Source organism: Periophthalmus magnuspinnatus, chromosome 7, assembly GCF_009829125.3.
Source record: "Periophthalmus magnuspinnatus isolate fPerMag1 chromosome 7, fPerMag1.2.pri, whole genome shotgun sequence".
NCBI classification, from domain to species: Eukaryota; Metazoa; Chordata; class Actinopteri; order Gobiiformes; family Gobiidae; genus Periophthalmus; species Periophthalmus magnuspinnatus.
The window spans coordinates 33,955,958-33,981,841 of NC_047132.1; the positions used below are offsets into that span (position 1 = coordinate 33,955,958).

Below are 25,884 nucleotides of genomic sequence, written 5' to 3' on the forward strand. Positions count from 1 at the left end.
CCTGCTCTGGTACTTTTTACTCTGAGGTACTTTTTACTCTGAGGTACTTTTTACTCTGTGGTACTTTTTTCTTTGTGGTACTTTTTACTCTGTGTCACAACAACAGTCAAACACTTAATTTGATTGTCAGCATTTAAATATTTAATATGAAACTCCGTTCTTGAAAATTCATTCATGGGGAATATTCTCACAAAACAGGAAATACAGAAGAGTCATCGTAGTTTCCCTCTCGACTTTAAACTAAAAACAAAAGTAAAATAAAACAGAAACGTGACAAACATCTGTGACACGCTTAAATAAACATGAAATAATACTTGGCCCAAACACACAACAGTGCTCCCGTTTGCTCCCATTTGCTCCCATTTGCTCCCGTTTGCTCCCGTTTTTTCCCGTGGTCTAAAGTGCAGCTCAGGATCTTTTTTCCTCAGATTTGTACATTTCTAGCTTCAGTGTCAAATACTTATTGCTGTTTGCAGTTTTCCCTCTTCTCTTTGGACTTGGGTCGGACTGATTTTTCCGCTTGTCTCTTGGTCGGTGGGATAAACGTGGGCTCGTCCTGAAATCCCGACTGTGGAAGTGGAGAGCAGCAGGAGCCTGAGGAGAAAAAACACGAGGTCAGAGACGCAGAGACGGACAAATATGAGACGGTTTAGAATCAGAGAATATTTCACACAAACTCAAATTTAAATCTACCCCAGACCCCGAGCCGTTTTTCCACAGTCCTGTACAAGCCGCAGGTGCTGGATTTTCCGGAGTATAAGTCGCACCAGCCAAAAATAACGCATAATAATAAAGAAAAAAACAACCACATTTCACATATAAGTCGCACCTACGGACAAACTATGAAAAAGAGCGACTTATACTCCGGAAAATACAGTCATCTCTTTGCACTAAAGTGTTTAAATAAAGTCGTGTGGAGGTTTAAGGGCAGATACACTAAATACTGCTGATGTATTGGTGCAGTACTTTGTTGTACTGTATTGTACTACACTATATTGTACTTTACTGTGTCGTCTTCATAGTGTACTGTAGTATTATGTCTCGTTTACAGGAAGAGCAACTTTATGTTCAATGATAATTGTGATCAGGTCACAAAATAATCATAGAAAGTACAAAACTACAAAAAGTGCAGTATAAAAAAGTGATAACGTAAAACTAAAGTAAAGTAAATTAAAGTAAACTAAAGTAAACAACTCTACCACAGAAGTTCCCTCCGTTTTCTTACATAAACCTGGACACACCTGAGGAATGTGCCCGTGCAGTTTGTTTTGTTGTGACTAATTGTGCGTAATCATAAAAACACAAACGTGACTTTGTGAAATCTTGACTCATGTGTTTTACCCGTTTGTTCTCCCCTGAGGTTCTCCGAGCTCCGACCTGGAAACGTCGGGTCCAGCTCCTCGGCGATGTTCCTGATTTGTGACGCAGTTCTGCAAAAAAAAACATTTTCAGAGTCTGCGGCGGGTGGAGGTTTATCTAACACAAAAAACACTTAAAAATACACAATGTGCAGAGTTTGTGACGATTGTTTCAGTTTGAGGCACAAACACAAAGTCTGTGGAGAATTTTCAAAAGAAACATTTTAAAAATAAATAATGAATCAGATCTAAGTATTTAGTTTGTATTTCACATTATGAGATTATTCATTGATAATAAATAATAAATGAGTATTTTGAGTAGGTCTGGCAGGATGAATCTGTCGATATATCGACCGATACCAGAGACTGAAAACAGCTTTTATAAAAACTTTACTTTATAAAAAAATGAAACGAGTCAAACCTGATCCAAAAGTGTCGAGTTTATTATCGTCTCTGAAGTAACGACAGAACGACTTTGTCTAAATAAAAGTTCAAACATTCTGAGACTTTCTGTGCGACGACGACGTGTGAACAGTTTTATCACATTCATTTATCGGTTCAGTCGATATCGTGTTTGGAGCCGATATCTGACTTTTATAGAAAGGACTGGAGTTAAAGTTTAAATAAAGTGTAGATAAAGTTTAAATAAAGTTTAGTTAAAGTTAAAGTCTGGACTCACTGCAGGGGGGACTCGGGGCTGTGCGGCGGCTCTTCTGTCGGAGAAGGAAGACCCTCAGAATCAAGTCTCTCTCGAGGAACCTGAAGGAACAGGAAGAAAATAAACACATTTAAAATAAAAAACAACATTTATGATAAAAAAAAACATTTATGATAAAAAAAATAATAAGAGAAAAAACAACACATTTATGATCAAAAGAAGTCATTTATGATACTGAAGTGTGTGTATATGTGTATATGTGTGTGTGTGTGTGTGTGCTACTGCAATTTCAAGTACTACATGACATCTCACAAAACTGCCCGTATTAGAGTCACGTTTGAACAGAAACACCGGTTCGACCAATCACACTGTTCTTCACATCTCCAGACCCCGCCCCTCGCCCTTTAGTCCTCCTCTAACTGGGGCGTTACCTTCCACAGTCTCGCTCCTGATTGGCTCTTCAGTTGCCATGACACTCGAGGTCCGATTCTAAATATTAAACTCTGACCAAATCGTCCCAATGCTCCAGTGTCACGAGCTTCATCTGGAGCTGAAGCTGTGGTCACGTTTTGTTTTAACCGTTTCACCACAAGCACACAACTATAAGATGTAAAAGTGCACACAGACACACACACCCCCACACAGACACACACACACACACACACACACAGACACACACACACACAGATTTACTACACTATTTTCTCCCTGTTTTGTTCTTTTGTTTTCATTATTTATGTTTTCCTCTTTGGACGTGAACCAGTTTCCTCCATCACAGGAACTGACCCTCAGCACAAACACACAACGCAACACACACAACACAACACACAGCACAAACACACAACACACAGCACAAACACAACACAACACACAACACAGCACACACGTCACACACACAGCACAAGCGTCACACACACGTCTCACACACACTGTACTTTAGACTTTATGCAAAGTCCTGAGTGAATCAGTGACGAGTTTTACTCCAGTTCCATCTCTGAGCGACTCACGCCTCATTTACATATTTATGGAAATAAAGTCACTGATCAGACACAAAACAGTCCGGTCTGTGTTTAGTATTTTGTCATTTTCCAACAAAAGCTTCATTTAGTTTAATAATTTAGGCCTGGACAGAATAAACCTGGAACCAAGTCGAGCTTCAAAGTAAAATCTGTTTAATCACAGACGTCTCCTCGTCATTTTCTCAGTTTGATTAAAGTCAAATTAATGAAGTGAAATCTCAGGTGAAAAAAGATGAGTTTATGTTTGGTATTAACAGAACGACACTTTTTTGACACAATAAGTCAAATTTAAATCAATTTACAAACTTTGGGTAAAGACAAAGTGAAACTGGGGTCAACATCAACAAAAAGCCTCACGTGGAGAAAAGTGCATCACAAAAACATCCAACGTCCACCGACTCCACAGCGCCACCTAGAGACCAGCAACAAAACTCACAAAACACAGAACAGCAACAGAACTCAGGCCTAAAAGTGAACTGAAGCACAGCCCTGAGATGGACAGGAAGTCAGCCACACACACACACACCCCTACACACACACACATGTATATATAGACGTTTATTTGTGTATTTGTGTGTTATTTTACACACTCATAATCTCCAGTCAAACTCGACCTCGTTCTTCTCATTAAAGTGTCAAAGTTCCACAGTGAGAGTCGCACGAAACTGATAAGACGACAGCCCTGCACCCGTCGCACTGACACGCAGAGGGTTCACCTGTCTGTCTCTCGTCACACTGATAGAACATAGTGTATTCACCTGTCTGTCTGATTCACCTGTCTGTGTCTCATCACACTGATTCACCTGTCTGTCTCTCAGTATTCACCTGTCTGTCTCTCATCACACTGATGTAGTGTATTCACCTGTCTGTCTCTCGCCCTCCTGTCGTGCTGACTCATCATGGCTCTATGTTCTCGCCATGACGCGGGCCCGTCGAGTTCTCGTGATCGCCGTTTCCAGGTGATTTCCTGTTTCTGCATGTAGCGTGCGATCTCCTGCAGGAAACACAAAGACGATTTAAAACGACACAGAGCGACACTCGACTCGTCTCTGAACCTCTGACCTCGTCCTGAGCGACTTGGGCCACGGCGAAGTCTCCGTCCGGACAGGACGACCGCGGCGACGGCCCCGGACTCTGAACGACAGTAAAAACAGGGGTCAGAGGTCACAGACTGAACCTCGAGACAAACAAGAAAATGAAACATGAGCCTGAAACAAACAAACTGTTTCCACAGAGAAAATGATCAATGAAAAGATGAATGATCATTTTATCAAAACATTTAGAGAAAATGATCATTTTAATCATCTCTACGGAAGAGTTTGGAGTCATATTAGTAGACCTGGTTCAGTCCTGGTTCAGTCCTGGTTTAGTCCTGGTTTAGTCCTGGTTTAGTCCTGGTTTAGTCCTGGTTTAGACCTGGTTCAGTCCTGGTTTAGTCCTGGTTCAGTCCTGGTTTAGTCCTGGTTTAGTCCTGGTTTAGTCCTGGTTTAGTCCTGGTTTAGACCTGGTTTAGACCTGGTTTAGACCTGGTTTAGACCTGGTCTAGTCCTGGTTTAGTCTCACAAACATGTTTTAAACTTCGTGAGTTCATGTTTCGCTTCTACCAAAGGTGAATCTTCTTGTGCAGAAACGCCACAGAAATACAAAAATTTTATAAATAAACTTTATTTAAAAAACATATAAAAACAGTCCTATTGAGCTTGAGTCTCTATGGTTCTCATCTCTGTCATATTCATCTAAAACACTTCAGAAAACAAACAGGTTAAGCTGATTTCAGGTTCATAAACTGTGGTGTCCAGTGGAGCTGACGTCGCCAGGTCCAATTCTGTGGGGATTTTCACGTCATAAATTCATTTTCTGAGTTGAAAATCGATCGTGTTAAAAATGGCGTTTGCCGAATGTCACGGTGACGTAAATGTGAACGTCCCTGATGTTCGTGTCGTGTTCGTTCATCGTTTCTCTTTGACGTTATGCGAGTGATTTTTTTTGTTTGTGTGGGAATTTAATATTTGACACAGATTTACAAACACACTTTACCCTGCTCTGAACTTTTTCCTCTTCCTCCTGGAGTTTTCGGGCCAGTTCCTCGTCGTGAAGAACCTGCTGCAGTTCTCCAAGCTCCAGGCTCGTTCTGTCTCGCTCTGATTAAAAAAAACAAAACAAAACCAAAACCACAAATGAGACGAGGCAAAAACGACCTGATAAACCACAGACGCCCAGAGCACGACGAGAAACAAAGAGCAGAATCACAATTACTGTAAGAAGATGCATCATTTCATTTGATTGGGAAATAGTTTCAGATTGTGCCACATTCTGAGTCGAAACAGGAAGTGAAAGTTCAAGTCCGTTTGAATCATATTTATGAAAGAGAAACATTTGCACTGCAGTAAAAGCCCCGGCGCCCGACTACAGCCCCCAGAGCAGCACACCAGATTAAACACAAGGAATCACACAAAGAACCGGCTCTTTTGGAGACGGGAGCCGGCTGCAGTTCCGCCCGTTACCTGCGAGGGGCGTGCGTCTGGACCTCAGGCTTTGGCTCCTGTTGGGGGCCCTCCTCTCTCTCTCCTCGCGCTCCGGCCTCCTCTCGCTCTTCGTCCGCTCGATCCCGTGTTCGTTTGCGTTACGTTCGTCGCTCGTTTCGTATTTTTTTCGCTCTTTCCCTCGTCTGCCTCCGCGTCCGTCGCCGTTCGAACCCGACTCCCGCCGCCGTTGTCCGCTGTCCGTCTCCGGTGGGACGGGGTCGCGGCGTCGGCCTTGGGTTTGCTCGCCGCCGAAGCTTCTGCGCCTCCTCTCTCGGACGTCTCCGTGGAAACTGTGTCTGGCGGCGGCGGCTCTTTGAAAGCGTCCGTGATGCGTTTGGACGTCGCCGCAGGACGCTTCGCTCCCGTACAGACCGCCACTCCCTCTCCTCTCTCTCCTTTGAGCCGCTCCTATTTGAAGCGGCGCCCCGTTGCTTCCCATCCGCACCGGGACGCCTCTCTCTCTGAGCACCTGCCCCAGCATCTCCCACACCTCCCTGCTCCCGTTTTCACCCTTTTCCGATTTCCTGGACTCATCCCGGAATCTCACATGTTTGTCGGGATTGTCCTTGTACGCCCACGTTTTCGCCGAATCCCGAAAACTTTCCGTGCGTCTGTCTGGGAGCCTCGCCGACTCCGTTCGTTTACACCGCCGCTCTCTCACCTCCGCCAGCTCCGTCTGAATATCCCGGTTTCTCGATTCCCTATAATCCCGTTCCATAAAGCGGCTCCTCTCTCTCCTCCGTTCAGCGTGTCCATTTTCATTATGTCGCTCCGTTTCGTGGTCGTTGTCGTGCTCAGAAACGCTCGTGTGAGTTATGACCCTCCTGTAGTCTCTGTCTCGTGGTTTACGTTGAGGAGGAACCGTTCTTGACCCGACATGAAGCTCAGAGAAAACCGAATCCGATTCATCCGATTCATCCGATTCCTCATTCAAAAGCCCCTCATCTCTCAGATTCCTAAATGAATGCCCTGCGTTTGTTCTCTGGCCCCTGCGGGATCCCGCCCGGGGGCTGTGACACTGTGCAGAGCTGCGGTCAGAGGTGGAACGCCGCCCTCTGCTGGACAAAGGAGAGTACTGCTCCTCAGAGTCACTGCTGCCGGCTACACACGAGCAGAACATGCAACACAAGGACCAGGGCTGTTAGTGCGTTAGTACAAAACAGAGTCGACAAACACGAGCCGAGTGTTTGTCATCTGTTTAAACACAAAGAAAAAGACGTTAGACAACGACATCATAAAAGTACAAAGTGTGTGCGGATTTATTCACTTTATGAAGGAAAAGTTTAACTCAGGACAGACTTTTACTCGACTGTGATCATTTAAACTTTTATTTAAATTCCTTTCACTGACACAGATCGAACTGAAGGTCCAAATCCTGCTGTTTTTATTGTGTTTTTAAAATCAGTTCTAACAAAAACACGTCTCGTTTTGATTCTAGTTTTAGTATCGATCATTTTCTGAGTTTTTTCACGAGACGATGCCGTTTTTAGATCAAATTCACACTGGGCCAAAATTAAAACTGAGACAAATTCACTGGACAAACTCAGAATTTATTAAAAAACTGACGGCCCCTGATGTGGAACGTTTAACCTTTTGAGTCTGATGTGACAAATATGAGAAATTAAATATGAAATAAAAGACACATCAGTGGTTTTTCATTTTTTAAACAGGTAAAATTAATTATGTTTCTCTCTGTAGTAATTCCTTTGGCTGAAGTGACCAGTAGCTTGTTTGCTAACGAGTGTCACTCAGCAAAGCATTCTGGGATATGTAGTTTTATGATATGAGGTCATTATAAAGTGTAAATGCCTCAGTGCGGTACCTTCTCTGCTCCTCCTCAGCCTCTCCTCTTCTTCTTCTTGGATCTGTTTGGCGAGTTCCTAAACACACGGAAGGAAAAGACGTTTAAGTCCAGAGAGTGAAGGAAACAAGTGAAATTAATGAACATTTATCAACAAATACTTTGAGGATTTGAATATAAAATAGTGCAGTTATTTAAATGTTTCTCATAAATCTGACGTCTTCTGTGTGTTTTTCATTGTGTCCTGAATAATTCATTATTTATTTATTTATTGATTCATCATCTCCAGACTCCAAACACACAGCTCTGATTCACTTCACATCCTGGTCAGGAGGGGGCAGTATAACACAGAAGCAAAAGGCCAAATAAAAGACGACAACAGACTGGAAATGTTTAAGAAATGACAAATGAAACTAAAGAACAGGTGAAGTTTGAATATCACATGATCTTTAGATTCATTATTAGATTCAAAGTGTTTTTTTCTCAAATGTTGCAGGAAATGAGTCAAAACAGAGAAGAAGACGAGAAAATGAAGAAAAAAACAACATCTGTGTCTGAGAAACATTCGAGAAATATTCTGTCAAAAACACAAACAGGAAAAGAACGACACAAACAGGAAAAGAACGACACAAACAGGAAAAGAACGACACAAACAGGAAAAGAACGACACAAACAGGAAAAGAACGACACAAACAGGAAAAGAACGACACAAACACAACAACAGAAAAGAGACAAGAGCCAGTGAGGCCTGAGGTAAAAGAACCGGCTCCTCAACAAAAAGAATCAGAGCAAAAACACAAGAGAAGGAGGAGAAGAGAGGGAGGAGAGAACAGAGGGAGAGAAGAGAACAGAGGGAGGAGAACAGAGAGAGAGAAGAGAGAGAAGAGAACAGAGGGAGGAGAACAGAGGGAGGAGAGGGAGAGAGAATCAGAGCAAAACAGAAGCGACGTGTCACTGGAGAATGTGACAACTCCTCAAAAAGAGAGAGAAAAGAAAGAGGAGGAAAGAAGAGAGAGAGAAAAGGAGAGGGAGGAGTAAAGAGAAAGAAAGACAGCAGGAAAGAAGAGCAATAGCATAGAGGATAAAGGGAGGACAGAGAGGATAGAGGGAAGACAGACGGAGGACAGAGGGAGGACAAAGACTTCATTTAAATTGTGATTTCAAATGATTCTTGGTCCAGTTCATTTCTCAACATTTAAAACTGAAGCAGAAAAAGATTCAACAAGAACAAAACAAAGACCAGACCTACACAGACCTACAGACAGACCTACAGACAGACCTACAGAGACCTACAGACAGACCTGCTGACCTGCAGACAGACCTACAGACAGACCTACAGCCCTTAAGAGCTGCACATTGTGCACATTGTGCAGACTGTGCAGACTGTGCAGACTGTGGGGCTGTGGCGCCCCCTGTGGACACTCCGCACATTCATCATAAACAGCTCACACACTCTGGTCCTGATCGGAGGCGTCAGCTGTTTCCACGACATCAGCTCACGATTAGCGGCTCGCCGTGGCAGGTCGGCGTCGGGCTGGCGTCAGGTTGGCGTCGGCGCCGCGGGAGTCGGCGTTTCCACCTGCTCAGCCCGACGCCGACTGCTCCTTTAATTAAAGACACGACCTACAGAGAACGGCGCCTTTAATCAACTCCACTGTCGAAACACGAGATGAAGCTTCAGCTGAAACTGAAACATCCGCCTCAGACTCAACGGGAGAGAAGTACTTAAGTAAAAGTACAGGGGCAAAATTATACTCCAGTAAAAGTATCACATGGGAAAATCTACTCAAGTAAAAGTATTAAAGTACAGCTTAAAAATGTATTTGTGTGTTTGTTTAAAATATGATGAGAAGAAACTTACACCAGAGGAACAGTCTGGTGTCAATGTTTATGTTTAGTTTTATTTAGTTTTTCCTGCCACAGTCTTTTTGTCTGATGTATAAAAAAAAACAAAACACTAACAACGAAATAGAGTAATTAAACTACAAATATTGTGTCGTTACAGAATCAAGCAACAAATACTGTTATATCTGTGACAAAAACATATAATGACTTCAGTGACAGTATTTACTTTGTCTGATAATCGTGGCCACCAGGGGGAGTGAGAGACGCCTCCACAAAAGACAATAAAGAAGAAGAAAAGATTCTGACATTAAATCAATGTGCGGCTCACACAGGTCTTATGGCACGAGACATTTATAATAAATAAAAACATTTAAAAAGTAAAAAATCATAATAATGATAATTAAAAAAAAAAAACACAAAATAAATAAAAATAAAACAAATAAATAAAAAAATCAATAAATAGTCGATAAAATAAATTAAAACATAAGTACAAAAAATAAAAATATATAAATAAATGAAAAAATAAAAAATAAATAATAGTTAAAAAATACACGTATAAAAAATAATAATGAAAAATAAATACAAAATGAATAAATAATAGTTAAAAATAAATACAAAAAGTAAAAAAAAAAAAACAAATAAAAATAATAAAACTATAATAAATAAATAAAAATTATTCAGCCCCTCCCATCACACACACACAAGGACACAACACGTTTTTGACACTAGCGCCCCCCTGTGGCCCCTGGTATATCCCTGTGGTGTCTCTGTCCAGCCCTGACCAGGTCCAGCTCTGCTCCTCAGTCTGATTACACACTTCATGCACTTATTTGTATTTTTAGTCACGTTTTATACTGTGTGTTTTTTAGAACTGAAGCTACGAGACTTTTCTCCTAAAACAAAGAACCGCCCAGCCCTGTGACCTCCTCCTCCTCCTCCTCCTCCTCCTCCTCCTCCTCCTCCTTCCACAGAGACAGAAGAAAACATCAGACTCAGACTTTCCAGCTGCTGTGGTCAGAGCTGCTGTAGTTTTAGTCCAAACACTCGCGTCCTCCAAAGCTTCGCCCTTCATTTACTTTACCCCACAGCTCACACCAAAATAAGACTCACAAAAACAAACACAGCGGAGACGGGAGTTTGAGACGACGCTGGAAACACGAGACGAGACGAAGCTGAGATCAAACTGTGAAATGAAACTGAGGAATCTGACGCTGCGTCTCCAGCTCAGAACAAACACGGAAATGAGATTTGTGTAATTATAACTTATGAACAGTGACGTTTAATATTAAAGATGAGCTCAGACGGATCATAAATCTGGACGCTCCTCGTCTCAGGATCAAATTAAAACTTAAATAATCACATTTTTATACAGAGTTTTTCCACCTTCAAAACTCAAGGCACTTTACATCACACACACACACACACACACACACACACACCGACGCACACAAACAACAACCAGTGTTTATGTCGAGAGCGGGATTCAAACCGTCAACCTTCAGATCAGAGGGCAAAACGCTCTACCGACTGAGCCACGGTCCATTTATTTCAGATCACAAAGACTGTAATTATGTAAACAAACGTGCTAACGCCGTACAAACGTGCTAACGCTGTACAAACATGCTAACACTGTACAAACATGCTAACGCTGTACAAACATGCTAACACTGTAGCATCGCCCTCCACAGACGCGCTCCATGAGATTCTTACATTGTTCAATGAGTCAAACGTCTGAGTTTAATGAACAGAATCCTGCAATTTCACCTTTTTACAGGATCATGCAGCGCTAATGCTAATATGACCGTGCTAATGCTAATGCTAATGTGAATGCACTAATGCTAATGCTAATATGAAAATGCTAATGCTAATATGAACATACAGCAGAGACACAAACACTTCCGTTGAATCATGTCTGTTGGTGTGTTTTGTGCGTTGGATTAAGTGTTTTGTGCGTTGGATTAAGTGTTTTGTGCGTTGGATTAAGTGTTTTGTGCGTTGGATTAAGTGTTTTGTGCGTTAGTTTAAGTGTTTTGAGCGTTGGATTAAGTGTTTTGTGCGTTAGTTTAAGTGTTTTGTGCGTTAGTTTAAGTGTTTTGAGCGTTGGATTAAGTGTTTTGTGTTTTTGTCTCTTCTTGACTTTCCTCTTTTCACAGCAGTGAAAACCACATCTGTGCCTGGGTCTGAAAGTCAACCACATGTAAAAGTAAATGTAAATATAAATATAAATGTAAACTCCTCCAGCACAAACTGTTTCTCCTGAAGCTGAAGCTCGTCCTGTCTCTGAGCTGAAGGAGCAGTTTGTAGAAAAGTAACGAGGATAAATCTGTTTATGAGGCTGTTTGGTTTAACGGCTCAAAGTTCAGATCAATGAATGAAAATGTAACGTTTGGTTTTGGTCCAGAGCTGAAGAATCTGAAATACAGGAAATAATTTCATTTTTGGGACAGATTTTTAAACATAAATGTTTTTTTTACTGACCAAAAGAAAAAAGCTCAAACAGCTCAGTCTGAAAATGTTTAAATAAACTCACATTTATGTATTTCACATCTTTATTTTTTCTTTCATTTAATCAGACGAGTTTTGTTCAGATTCAGCTCCATGGACGACCTCAGACCTCAGACCTCAGTCTGTGGCTTTGAGTAAAGATCACACTTTGTTCAAGGGACATTTTTTTGTTTTAAATTTAATTCATTTAATTGATTAAGGTCCGTCTTGCTCACATTCATGAAATAAAAAATTTAAAAATAATGTCACATGTTTTCCATTCACATCATGACGTGTCTCTGGCCCCAGATCAGACTCACTGGCCCCTGATGGGGCCCTGAGTTTTTAATTAAAAAGTCCAGACTGTCCAGAGACTGAACCGGGGACCTTCTTGTTGTGAGGCAGAAGCTCTGACTACTCTGCGAGGGCGACGTTGGGCTGTGAGCGCCGGAATCATCTCTTCGCTCGTGCTCATCAACACGCCCTTAGACACGCCCCTGGACACGCCCCTGGACACGCCCCCTGGACACGCCCTTAGACACACCCCTGGACACGCCCCTGGACACGCCCCTGGACACGCCCAGCGCATCGCTCTGTTTACATCGGGGAGAGGTTGTGTGTTTTTTCAGGCCTAAATCCTACAGAATGGAGCTTTATCACCACGACAACCACAGAACGACTTTGATGAGTTTTAGTATTCACCTCATCGTCCATCTCTCTGCGCCGCGCCTCCTCCGCCCTCCTCCGGATCTCCTCCTGAATCACACGGGCGTACTCAAAGTCACGCTCCTCCCTGAAACACCAAATACAGACGATGTGAAAACAGAGACAATCCCACAATCCCACAATGCAACAGGCTCCACGTCCTCAGACCCACAGTCCAACGACATGGAGCAGGTTCACCTTTTCACAGCTGCAAAACAGAATAACTGTACAAAATAAACAAAAAATAAACTTGACAGATTTCACTTATTGCGGGTTATTTTTAGACCGTGACCTTTATAAACGAGGGGCGACTGGAATCGTCTAATCAATTAATCGTAGTCGTAATCTAAACATAAACACAAAGATCTTTTTATACCAAACACTGTGACATTATTCAATCAAACTTTCAAAACAGAATAAACTATTTCTGATTTTTATTAATAACACACTTAACACGTAAAATGTCTCAGTATATTTCTGCATATTTCTGTTCTTACTTTGATTAAAACTTGAACAGAAAGAATCGATCGCTGAGCCCAAATCAAACTTTAATCCCCGTCTGTTTTTCATCTTTGTGTTTCATCCTCTTCATAATTTCTTAATAATCTGAAAAATAAAAGTGTATTTTTCTCATAATCCGTACATTTGTCTGGAGGTCTGCCTGAGGAGGGCGCTGTACTGAGCCCTCTGCTCCTCCTCCTCGTCCTGGAGTCTCTTTGCCACTCGGATGTCGTTCTGCACCAGCTGATTCTTCTGGACGTTTGTCGTGTAGAACTGCTCAACTGGAACAGACGCAAAACAGAAGATGGAGTTTAGGAAAGGAATTTATGCAATATTTTATTTTAATTTTTTTTTTTTTTTTTTTTAACTATTTGTATTTTTATTATTATTATTTTTTTTTTTCAATTATTATTATTTATATTATTATTATTATTTGCATTTGTATTTTTTTATTATTATGATGATGATGATGATTATTATTATTACTATTATTATTATTATTTTTTATGTTTTATTATTTGTATTTTTTTATTATTATTGCTACTATTATTTGTATTTTTATTATTTATATTTTTATTTATATTTTTATTTGTATTATTATTTGTATTATTATTTGTATTATTATTTGGATGATGATGATGATGATGATGATTACTATTATTATTATTATTTATGTTTTTATTATTTGTATTTTTATTATTATTTTTTATTATTATTATTATTTTTATTATTATTATTATTATATCACATTTGAAACACTTGAGCTGAACATAGAGCGTCACATAAAAGTAAAAAAATACAAAAAACATTCACTAAAATATAAAACACAAACAGATAAACCCCAGTGAGTAAAAGGCTGTGGATCCTCAGAGTGATTGACCTCGGTCTGTCACTATAATCAATCGACCGATCCATCAATACTTCACAAATGGAAGTATCATTTTTGAGTGTTGATATTTATTGTGGGATTATTTTTCTGTTCTATAAAATCTGAGCTGTAGATGATTAAATAAAAAACTCCTTTGACTCTTTACAGACACAAACTCAACTGTTTGATTCTGTTATTTATTTATTGCTCCTCATATTTTTGTACATTTATAAAACTTTTTAGGGGATAATTCTGTTTTATGGTTGAGTTTCTTATCGTTTATTATCTATATTTACTTATATTTACACAATATATCAGATTTATTCAGAACGTGTCACAACAGAACCAACTCAAGAACAAGGATTTTATACAGTTTTTACAGAATAGACACTTTTATTTCACTCAATGGGCTGTTTGTTCTTTTTGTTTGTTCTTTTTGTTTGTTCTTTTTATTTGTGTTTTTTCTTCGTGTTTTTTCTTTTTGTTTGTTCTTTTTGTTTGTTCTTTTTGTTTGTTCTTTTTGTTTGTTCTTTTTGTTTGTGTTTTTTCTGATCGTTAAAACCTGGAGCGAAGCCTCGTCTGATCCACACAGGCTTTAAAAACATAAAAATACATCACTTATAAATGACAATCCTCCGTTCTCCCTCTGGAGTTTACTCTGACAAACTACTACGGCACCAGAGGTCAGAGGTCAGAGGTCAAGTCCTGCTGCTGTGTCCAAAGCCTCAAGACGAGATGAGACAGAGACCAGACTATGGAACAGCGCCCCCTGCCTGTCAGGTCCTCTCAGTCTGTAACGCAGTTTAAGACAAGACTGAAAACAAGCCCCGCCTCTTCTCCCTGGTATTTAACACAAGCCCCGCCTCTTCTCCCTGGTATTTAACACAAGCCCCGCCTCTTCTCCCTGGTATTTAACACTAGCCCCACCTCTTCTCCCTGGTATTTAACACAAGCCCCGCCTCTTCTCCCTGGTATTTAACACAGGACACACAGGTGTGTTGTGTGTGGTGTTATATTTATTTTGCGTTGACTTTTATTTTCAGGTCATGTTGTTTTAAATGTGATGTATAAAATCAGTTTTGAATAATCATGATTTCACCCCAGATAACTCTTGATTTGAGGATTTTACTCCTGATTTGAGGATTTTACTCCTGATTTGACGATTTTACTCCTGATTTGACGATTTTACTCCTGATTTGACGATTTTACTCTTGATTTTGAGGATCTAACTCTTGATTTGAGGGTTTTATTCCACACTTCTCTCGTCGTGGTCGTACTTACTCTCCTGCTCCTGGAGGCTGTGAGCCAACACTCCATCCTCCAGCACAGCAAAGTTCTGACGCACTGGAAACACAAAAAGCACGAGATCAGCACAATATAAACAACTACAGCAGCTTTGAACGAAAATAAACTTTAATGAGGTTTGGACGCGTCGCCGAGGCTCGATTTGAGAAGAAAATTAAAATGTTCAACGCCACGAACAAAACGGAAGAGAATTTATGTCGACGAGTTTAATGAAAAGAGACAAAGAGACTTTTATAACAGAAAGTAGCTCAAAAGGGCATTAAAACACGACAACTGTACACACAACTATAAAACACAAACTGAAACAGCACACACACACACACGGACACACATGCACATACACAAACTGGAACAGAGGCTGAGATGTTATACACACTTACACACACACACACACACACGTAGTTCACCAGGGCATTAAAATACGACAACTATAAAACACAAACTGGAACAGCGCACACACACACACAAGCACACACACAAGCACACACATGCAGCTCAGCAGGGCATTAAAACACGACAACTGTACACACAACTATAAAACGTTTGTTGGACGACACTCTGGAACATTTTCAGTCCAAACACACACTAGTTGTACATTTTTGTGGGACACAGGCTCCAGACTCAGATTTTGGAACAAAGACTTTTAAGCTCAACCTCGAAGAAAAGTATGAAAACACAACACGCTCTGACAACACGCTAACAACACGCTAACAACACGCTAACAACAGTCTGACAACACGCTAACAGTCTGACAACACGCTAACAACAGTCTGACAACACGCTAACAGTCTGACAACACGCTAACAGTCTGACAACACGCTAACAACATACAAACAACACGCTAACAACATACAAACAACACGCCAACAACAGTCTGACAACACGCTAACAACAGTCTGACAACACGCTAACAACAGTCTGACAACACGCTAACAACAGTCTGACAACACGCTAACAACATACAAACAACACGCTAACAACATACAAACAACACGCTAACAACAGTCTGACAACACTAATAAATAAAGATAATAATTAAATAAAAATAAATAAATAATAAATATATAAAAAAATAATAATAAATTAATAAATAAATAACAAAAGCAATTCTTGAATTTCTTTAGCAATAACTATTTATTTTTTAACTAAACTATAAAAGCTCCTGGTTGACGCCTAAACGTGTGTGTGCTGTGTGTTATAAATCTCACAGAAACATCACAATCTCATGTTTTTGTTGAGCAGGTCCAGAGTTTTCAGACGTGTGTGAGGATCAGCGTGTGCGTCTGGACTTTGACTCTCGCTCTGAATAACAAATGAAGACGCAAAGTGAGTTTACAGACGGAGCAGCAGAGAGAGTCAAACTGTCTCCTACATCCCAAAGATTTGACTAAAAGCTCCGTAAAGCCGCTCTGAGTAGAAGGTAAAATTCAATATCCCATAATCCCTCAGTCTGGCCACCTGCTGCGGACGCCACATAAAACACCATCCACTTTCATGTCATTACTCCTCACAGATCCCAGTGTTTTTCTTTAAAAGCTGCAGACGTCTGAGAAGAACAAGATGTATTACTTTGTCTAGAACGCACCACAGAGATAAGGTCAGGGTCTAATCTGTGGAAAGGCGAGCCCGTACATAATAAGCATAGATCCTTTTTTGACAGACAGATTATCTTTATTTTCACTTTATCCTCCAAACTTTGCACAAATGTTTAAAAAAAGTGTCAGAGTCAGGACCACTCCAGACAGACAGGGGGCAGCAGCACACACGAGTCACACACACACACGAGTCACACACGAGTCACACACGAGTCACACACGAGTCACACACGAGTCACACACGAGTCACACACACACACACCCACACGAGTCACACACGAGTCACACACGAGTCACACACGAGTCACACACACACACACACACACACACACGAGTCACACACGAGTCACACACACACACACGAGTCACATACACGAGTCACATACACGAGTCACATACACGAGTCACATACACGAGTCACATACACGAGTCACACATGAGTCACACATGAGACACACACGAGTCACACACACACGAGTCGCACACACACGAGTCGCACACACACGAGTCGCACACACGAGTCGCACACACGTCGCACACACACGAGTCGCACACACACGAGTCGCACACACGTCGCACACACACGAGTCGCACACGAGTCGCACACACGAGTCGCACACACGAGTCGCACACACGAGTCGCACACACGAGTCGCACACACGAGTCGCACACACGAGTCGCACACACGAGTCACACACATGAGTCTAAACGTGGTGTTGGTGGATTCTTCCTGTCTTTGCCTCTAAAGAGTCAGAAGTTTCTCTTTTAACCTTTTTCATCTTAAATCTGATAAACAAAAAATAACCCGACATTTCTAAAAGAAAAAGACCAATGAAAAAAACTGACCCCAACAAATAAAGTTCCAAATAATGAACGATAAGTCGACAGTGATTATTGTGACAGACACAAGGACTGTGTCAGATTTGTCTTTTCTCACAACAACGAGCTAAAACATCAACTAAACGACGAGCTAAACGACGAGCTAAAAGACGAGCTAAAAGATCAACTAAACGACGAGCTAAACGACGAGCTAAAAGACGAGCTAAAACATCAACTAAACGACGAGCTAAACGACGAGCTAAAAGACGAGCTAAAAGATCAACTAAACAACGAGCTAAACGACGAGCTAAAAGACGAGCTAAAACATCAACTAAACGACGAGCTAAACGACGAGCTAAAAGACGAGCTAAAACATCAACTAAACGACGAGCTAAACGACGAGCTAAAAGACGAGCTAAAACATCAACTAAACAACGAGCTAAATGACGAGCTAAACGTGGAGCTAAACTGTTGTGAGCGTGTGAACTGCAGAGACGTCTGTGTTTATGAGATTAGAGCTGAGCTCAGTGGGAACAGACGAGTCTCAGGACAAGAGCCAATTAAAAACACCTGTCTGATTTTAATCCCTCCCCCGAGCGCCGAGAGCCAGAGAGTGAGAGAGAGAGAGCCAGAGAGTCAGAGAGCCAGAGGGCCTGAGAGCCAGAGAGCCAGAGAGTCAGAGAGCCAGAGCCAGAGAGTCAGAGGGCCTGAGAGCCAGAGAGTCAGAGAGCCAGAGCCAGAGAGTCAGAGAGCCAGAGAGCCAGAGAGTCAGAGAGTAAGAGAGTCAGAGCCAGAGAGCCAGAGGGCCTGAGAGCCAGAGAGTCAGAGAGTCAGAGAGTCAGAGAGCCAGAGCCAGAGAGTCAGAGGGCCTGAGAGCCAGAGAGTCAGAGAGCCAGAGCCAGAGAGTCAGAGAGCCAGAGAGTAAGAGAGTCAGAGCCTGAGAGCCAGAGAGTCAGAGAGCCAGAGCCAGAGAGCCAGAGAGTCAGAGAGTCAGAGCCAGAGAGCCAGAGAGCCAGAGAGTCAGAGAGTCAGAGAGCCAGAGCCAGAGAGTCAGAGAGCCAGAGCCAGAGAGTCAGAGAGCCAGAGAGTAAGAGAGTCAGAGCCTGAGAGCCAGAGAGTCAGAGAGCCAGAGCCAGAGAGCCAGAGAGTCAGAGAGTCAGAGCCAGAGAGCCAGAGAGCCAGAGAGTCAGAGAGTCAGAGAGCCAGAGCCAGAGAGTCAGAGGGCCAGAGAGTCAGAGAGTCACTGAGCCAAACGCAGCAGAGTCCATGTGTTTAGAGTCGCTGTTTTAGTTTTAAGTATCTGCTGATTCTCGATATGAACCAGAGCAGAGAAGCAGAATTTATTTAAACTAAACTGAGACAGAACTGATCCAAATTTTTGTGTCGTTTATCGAACAGATTTATGTAAAGTTCACACGTCCTGAGAAACAGTCCTCACTTTGTCTTTGTTTCTTTGATGAATCTCATTCTTCTGTTTTTATGTTCATTTGTGTTTATGTTATCGACTGAACCGATATTTGGACGTCGATATCAGATCCAGATCCTTCACCAAAAACACCAGAGCGACTCGATTAATAGAACACTTTAAAAATAACCCACGACAGGTCAGGTCTGTGGAGAGGTGACCTGCTCACTGGAGCACATCTGTGACTGACGTGTTTAATGCCACACTGCGGAACATTCCAGAGAAACCAAAAACCAAACAAACCAGAAGGTCGACGTTCCACAAATACTTTACTTTTTTTTCAACTGAGTCAGAGAAACCAGGTCTGGAGGTCAAAGGTCAAAGGTCACTGTATCAGAGCATTAGTGAAACCTGACGCACAACACACACACAACACACACAACACTCACACACAAAACACACACACAACATTCACACACACACACACAACACTCACACACACAACACTCACACACAACACACACACGCACAACACTCACACACACACACAACACTCACACACACACACAACACTCACACACACACACAACACTCACACACACACACACAACACACACACACAAAACACAACAGACACAACACACACACACAACACTCACACACACACACACACGCACAACACTCTCACACACACACAACACTCACACACACACAACACTCACTCACCCCCCCCCCCCCCCACACACACACACACCTGTCGGAGCAGGTCACAGAAAAACGGGTTTAAACTTAATCTGACAGGGAAAACTAATATCCACAAACATGGATTATACGGAGCAGCTGTGTGAGCCGTGACAGAAGAGACACGTGTGGGTGTGGCTCTGTGGTTGTGGTTGTGGGTGTGGTTCTGTGGCTCTGTGGTTGTGGGTGTGGCTCTGTGGCGGTGGGCGTGGCCTCATTGTGGGCTAACTTGTTTAGCTCCGTCACAATAGCGTTTAAAGGGAGGGACGCTCCACACTGTTATTACTGTCACCGGGCAGGTTTGGGCCTCGGTAAAACACACGTCTGCAGTGTTTTCAGTCCAGACTCAGACTCTGCTTTAAGCTCCTTACAAAAGGTCAAAGGGCGGACCCCAGGAGGCCGGCGTGTTAAGAGGATCTGCACAGACGGACCAGGACGTGTCTCAGGTCAAGAGCCTGAACGTGAAGAGAACAAGTGAAAACAAAACAAACTGAAATCACACGGACGCTGTAAAATGAGCCGGATCAGGCATCGGTCCAGCCCATATCGGTCCAGTCGATATCGGTCCAGTCGATATCGGTCCAGTCGATATCGGTCCAGTCGATATCGGTCCAGTCGATATCGGTCCAGTCGATTTCCTGGTTGGACTTTATAGGACGTCATTATTTACAGGGAGATTTTGGCCTCAAACATCAAAACAAACAAGAAGTTCACTGTGTTTTAAAGAAATAATAAGAGCCAACTGGGATCGGCTCCAATCGGGTATCGGCAGATATTTAAAGTCAAAGTATCGATATCAGAAGTGTAAAAGTTGGATTGGTGCCTCCATAAACATCAATGAGTCTAATCTGTCTTTGACTTTGAGGGAGGAGCTGAAGAAAAGACGAAGACTCACTGATGTATGAACTAAATCGCGGTTCATCTTTCGTGGTCTCGCGTTTTGTTTTTTTTGAGCAATTTTGCATGTTTTTTTACATCGTCTGAACGTGCATTGTGTCGTGCGTCCTGATTGGCTGTTGGACTGTAGACCATTGTGTCGTGCGTCCTGATTGGCTGTTGGACTGTAGACCATTGTGTCGTGCGTCCTGATTGGCTGTTGGACTGTAGACCATTGTGTCGTGCGTCCTGATTGGCTGTTGGACTGTAGACCATTGTCCATCAGTCTCCTCCGTGCCGTGTCTCCTGTCCAGTACAGAATGTGTTCAGACAAATTTACATAAACGTTGGATCTCAGTGTGACTCTGAAGTGCTGTACGTTTGCGATTTGTTTTCTCCCCGACAAAACCCACAATGTCGATGAAACGTTCTGCACCGACAAAGACGCCTACGAAGGTTTGAACTTTGAGAGAGTTTAAACGAGAGAGAAATGTGAGAAAATGTTAACGCCTGTGTGAGAAAAGTGTATAAAGTGTGTGGTGAGGAGTTTTACAGACAAAAACAGAGAGAATAATGTAAAAAATAAAGATGATACTTCACAGATTTTGCTTATTGTGGGTTATTTTTAGAACGTGACCCCCGAGATAAACCAGGACCAGTGTAGTTTTGTTTGCTAAGATGCACTGCGCACACTCAGCTTTGGTTGCCATGGAGATGTGGTTCTTTTTTTCCATGAATGTTCCACAGTATGACATTAAACTTCTCTAACTCCCCAGAGACGAGCGAGTAGAGCAACGAGGCCAAGTTTAAAGGTCAGATCTGTGGAGAGGAGACGTTGCTCCTGAGAATGTAAATGAACTATGGATGTTTAATGCCATACTGTGGAACATTTCAGATAACGCAAGAACAGAGAAGTCCCATAATGCAGCTTTAATGAGCAAGTAAAGAGAAGTAAAACTAGTCCTACGAATACTGACTCTGAGGTAAAATACTTATGATGGAACTGCTAATGCTAATGCTAACTGCAGTTCAATGCTAATGCTAACTGCAGTTCAATGCTAATGCTAACTGCAGTTCAATGCTAATGCTAACTGCAGTTCAATGCTAATGCTAACTGCAGTTCAATGCTAATGCTAACTGTGTCGTGCTGTATCTGCAGGACTCGGCCCAGCGTCTGTGGCTCCAGGTGAAGTTTGTTTTTGTGAAGTTGTTTCTTTCTGTTTCTCAGCAGCAGGTTTTTGTTTTAGTTTTTTTTTGTTTTTTTTATTGTAGGTTTTAAAAAGATTCATAACTTCATAAAAACAACAAAAAATGAAGAGAATAAAACATGAAACAGACAAACTCAGACACTTGTGGAGCCTGTGCACACAAACACACAAACACACACACTCACACAAACGCACAAACTCACACAGGAGAGAATGACATGCTTTCTATTTTCAGACCACATCCTTCTCTCTTTCCCTCTCTCCTTTCCTCTCTCCTGCTCTATCTCCTCGCTCTTTCTCTTCTCCTCCATTGTTCCCTCCCCGTTTATCGCTCCTTCTCTCTCATTCTCTCCCCTCTCACTCTTTCCCCTTTTATTTTTTTCCCTTTCTCCCCTGTCTTTTCCTCTTTCTCTCCTTCTCTCCCTCCCTCATGTATCCCCTCACTCTATCTCTCTCCCTCCTTTCTCTCTCTCCCTCCACATCCATCTCCCACTTTCTTTCTCTTCCCCTTTCTCCCCTCTCATTTTGCCTCTCTCCCTCCTTCTTTCCCTCCCTCGTCTAACGTCCATCTCCTCTCTCCCTCCTCCTCCTCCCCCTCTCTTTCACTTGTTCAGCCCACACTCGCTCACGCTCTCCCTCTTCCTCTCCTCCCTCCTCCGTCCTCCCACTCTCCATTTTTTCCTCCTGATAAAGTTGTTTCTCCGGTGGAGCAGATCTGGGCCGGGCCCGTCATCAGCGAGAGGCACAAAGGAGGTGAGGGGGTAATGAGGCCGCGGGACCTTTGGACGAGGAGGAGGAGGAGGAGGAGGAGGAGGAGGAGGGTCGGAATTCCTCTGGGGGCAGCGTTCCCTCCGCACACGAGCTAAATCAGGAACGGACACGAGAGGAGCAAAAACAGGAACTGATAAAGAGCAGGGAAAACAAAGAGAGTGAACACGACGACGGACGAGAGAGAGAAGAGGAGGGGGGTGAAGAAGAAGAGGAGCGCGGTGAAGAAGAGGAGCGCGGTGAAGAAGAGGAGCGCGGTGAAGAAGAGGAGCGCGGTGAAGAAGAGGAGCGCGGTGAAGAAGAGGAGCGCGGTGAAGAAGAGGAGCGCGGTGAAGAAGAGGAGCGCGGTGAAGAAGAGGAGCGCGGTGAAGAAGAGGAGCGAGAGTGGCTCCTCGGGAAATTACAAAAGAAAAAACATTTGAAACTAGAGGAAAAACTGAGCCACAGGAGAAGAAGAGTCAATAAAGAACTGGAAGAAAACGCCAGAGAAGCACCGATACTTTTAAGATCCGATACCGATTCTGATACTATGCATTTAAAAGAGCTGTAGATACTCGATACCAACTGATACCAGAGACGGAAAACTGCATTTACTTATTTAAAACTAAAGTAAAAAGAGACAAAACTGGTCAATCCCGACAATGTGACGAGGTTTGACTCTCTGCTCATGAGAAATATTCAACACATTTTGAGTTGAGGATATCGGCCTTAAATCTGCAGCACAGGCCGATATTTAAAAAGTCTGCACAAAGTTTCACATTAACACTTTAAAACAACGAGACGCTGCACGAAACTTAAAGGTTTGGGGAGTTTGCAGTGAGTTTAAATTACATCATTTGGGAAAAATAATAAAAATCATCTCAACATATCGGCCCTAAAATATCTGCAGATTTTATCAACCTCCAGTTGGGCTGATACCTAAGTATCGGTATCGGTATCGGTATCAACCATGAAAAAAAACATATCTCTAGTTTTGAGTCCAAGAACCTGAACCTCAGTCTGACACAAAACAAAAGAAGAACCGGATGTAAAATGACAAACTGAAGAAGAAGAAACTAGAACTGATGGGACTCGTGTTACCTGGTCCAGATCCGGTCCAGACCCGGTCCAGACCCGGTCCAGACCCGGTCCAGACCCGGTCCAGACCTGGTCCAGATCCGGTCCAGACCCGGTCCAGACCCGGTCCAGACCTGGGGCACAGGGGCCTCTTTGTTTTGGAGACAGTGGAGCTGATAAAAGACACAGAGCAGACCTACTTCTATTGTCTGATTCAGAGTGAGAGGACGTGTCACAACCGGCTCACAACCGGCCCACAACCGGCCCACAACCGGCCCACAACCGGCCCACAACCGGCCCACAACCGGCTCACAACCGGCTCACAACCGGCTCACAACCGGCTCACAACCGGCCCACAACCGGCCCACAACCAGCCCACACTGCACAGTATTTCAGATGTAAACCTGGAGACAGACTGAGACACAGGACGCAGCAAAATCTATTCATGACCAAACTGCTCCACATAAAAATATAAACTTAAACTTGTGCTGGAGCCTCCAAAACCTCCTGTCTCCTTGGAGACGTTATGCCTTTGCCAGGAATATTCCACAGCATTGACCAGAGTATCTCCATGGAAACAGACAAGACACAACCCGCCAAGTTACAGGTCAGTTCTTTGGAAAGGCAACAAGAATCCATGTTTTTAAAGGTATTTGTGAACAATAAAAACAAGACATAAACACATACTGCGGAACATTCCAGGCAAAGAAACAGCATCTCCATGGACACGAGCAGCTGGCAGACACCAGGAAAGTTACACAGTGTCTCTTTAAGCTGTGAAGAACCAAAAATAACCCAACAGTCGTCCATTGTCCAGTGCTGCTTAAATCTCTGGGTCCTTGCTCTGGTTTTGGACGTCGACCTTTGACACGTGTCTGAACAAAACCACATGTTCACAAACGTTTCAGCGTCACGGGCGGAGCGTCGTTAACGTTTTATGAGCCGTAAGTAGAGCCAAAGGTGCGAGCCAAAGGTGCGAGCGTGTGCAGGAGTTTACCTTCTTCGACACGAGGAAGGTGAGACTGGTCGACCTCCAGCTCCGCCATCGTCTGAGCGGCGTCAGTGTCTCATCGTGACTCGAGGAAACGCTGCACGACAGAAAACACAAGGTTAAAATGTGGAACAGTTAAAGCAACATATTAAAGACACAGTACGGAACTTTTGGGCCGAAAAAGTGACAAAAATGAGCTTTAGTCCTGGTTTAGTCTTTTGGTGAAAGTGTTTGTGTTTTTGAGTGTGGGTGTGGTCATAAACAGTGTGGGCGTGGTCATAAACAGTGTGGGCGTGTCCATCAGTCTCTATGGGAACATTGTGATGTCATGTGCTGTGGGTCAAAGGTCACAGGTCATGATACTGTCCCGGTGCATCTGTTTTTATTCAACTTCTAAAACAAACAACAACACGTGTCACTGTGAACGAGCTCGCCTCTCCACAAACCCGACTCTCATTTATTATCCACAGTACGGCATTAAGCGGATTTATCTCCATGGAGAATGTTCCAAAGTGTGGCTTTAACTTTTTATTTCCATGAAATCATGAAGATGACTGTGAGACACGTGGACAGAGAGACAGAGAGACACATGGACAGAGAGACACGTGGACAGGGAGACAGAGAGACAGAAAGAGAGACAGACAGAGAGAGGGAGACAGACAGAGAGAGACAGAAAGACACATGGACAGACAGACAAACAGAGAGACAGATTCGTTTTTCCTCCAATAACAAACCCGTCGTGGAGGTAAAACTCTGTGTCGCTGTAACTTTTATTTACTTTTATTTAATTTTATTTACTTTTATTCCTCCAGACTCAGACTCACCTTTCCCAGTCCGGTCCAGTCCAGGCGCAGCGTCGTGCTCAGACTCGGATCCACAGGTCACAGACTCCAACAAAACAGCCGCTCAGTGCGTCCCAGAGCGCACGGCTCCTCTGTCCCGGCTCCAAAACGGCTCCCGGATCGATCCAAAGAGCCGCAAACTCCGCGCGCGTAAAGGTAAAAGATAAAACTGCGGCTGATCCGGGCCAAACAAAAGCCCCTGGTGAAGAATGGGAGCCCGAGTGGACAAACTTCACCCACAGCTGCGCGTCCACAGCCTGCGCGCTCACGGCCTGCGCGCTCACGGCCTGCGCGCTCACGGCTCTGGGGGCGGGGCGCGTTCACGGCCTCTACACAGTGCGCGCTCCAAAGTTTCCACACAAAGTCTCAAAATGATGATCTAATATTAAATAAACTTAAACCAAAGTCACAAAAAAACAGAGAGACTCGGTCACACGTGACTGAAACATGAGCCGAAGCTGCACAGGCTGAAACATGAACCTGTCCAACAAGGAATGTCTCTGTGGACAAGCTC

General features: G+C 43.1%; 1 protein-coding gene across 2 annotated transcripts; it reads right to left on the reverse strand.

Annotated features, from left to right (window-relative positions):
• Positions 1–121: 121 nt before the first annotated feature.
• Positions 122–25,637, reverse strand: ccdc187 (coiled-coil domain containing 187). Of its 2 annotated transcripts, XM_055222826.1 has the most exons (13): positions 25,353–25,637; positions 24,535–24,625; positions 15,046–15,108; positions 13,039–13,177; positions 12,393–12,483; positions 7,383–7,440; positions 5,540–6,661; positions 5,073–5,176; positions 4,098–4,169; positions 3,898–4,029; positions 2,038–2,117; positions 1,342–1,430; positions 122–594 (listed from the first exon to the last, which is right to left on the reverse strand). In XM_055222826.1, the coding sequence occupies exons 2-13, from the start codon at positions 24,581–24,583 to the stop codon at positions 461–463; spliced, it is 2,133 nt and encodes a 710-aa protein (XP_055078801.1). In that variant the 5' UTR covers positions 24,584–24,625; positions 25,353–25,637; the 3' UTR covers positions 122–460. The 2 variants fall into 2 exon arrangements, with proteins under 2 accessions (XP_055078801.1, XP_055078802.1); XM_055222827.1 differs by lacking the exon at positions 4,098–4,169 and having other exon boundaries at positions 133–594; positions 25,353–25,599.
• Between the last annotated feature and the right edge of the window lie 247 nt (positions 25,638–25,884).

Bases quoted from the DNA above. Each gene is read 5' to 3' on its own strand.
- ccdc187 (XM_055222826.1), bottom strand. From the start codon at position 24,583: ATGGCGGAGCTGGAGGTCGACCAGTCTCACCTTCCTCGTGTCGAAGAA. The intron at 12,484-13,038 runs GTACGGATTATG...TTGGTGTTTCAG, and splicing joins AGGCAGACCTCCAGACAAAT to GGAGGAGCGTGACTTTGAGT. The intron at 7,441-12,392 runs GTGAATACTAAA...CCGTGTGTTTAG, and splicing joins GCAGAGAGATGGACGATGAG to GAACTCGCCAAACAGATCCA.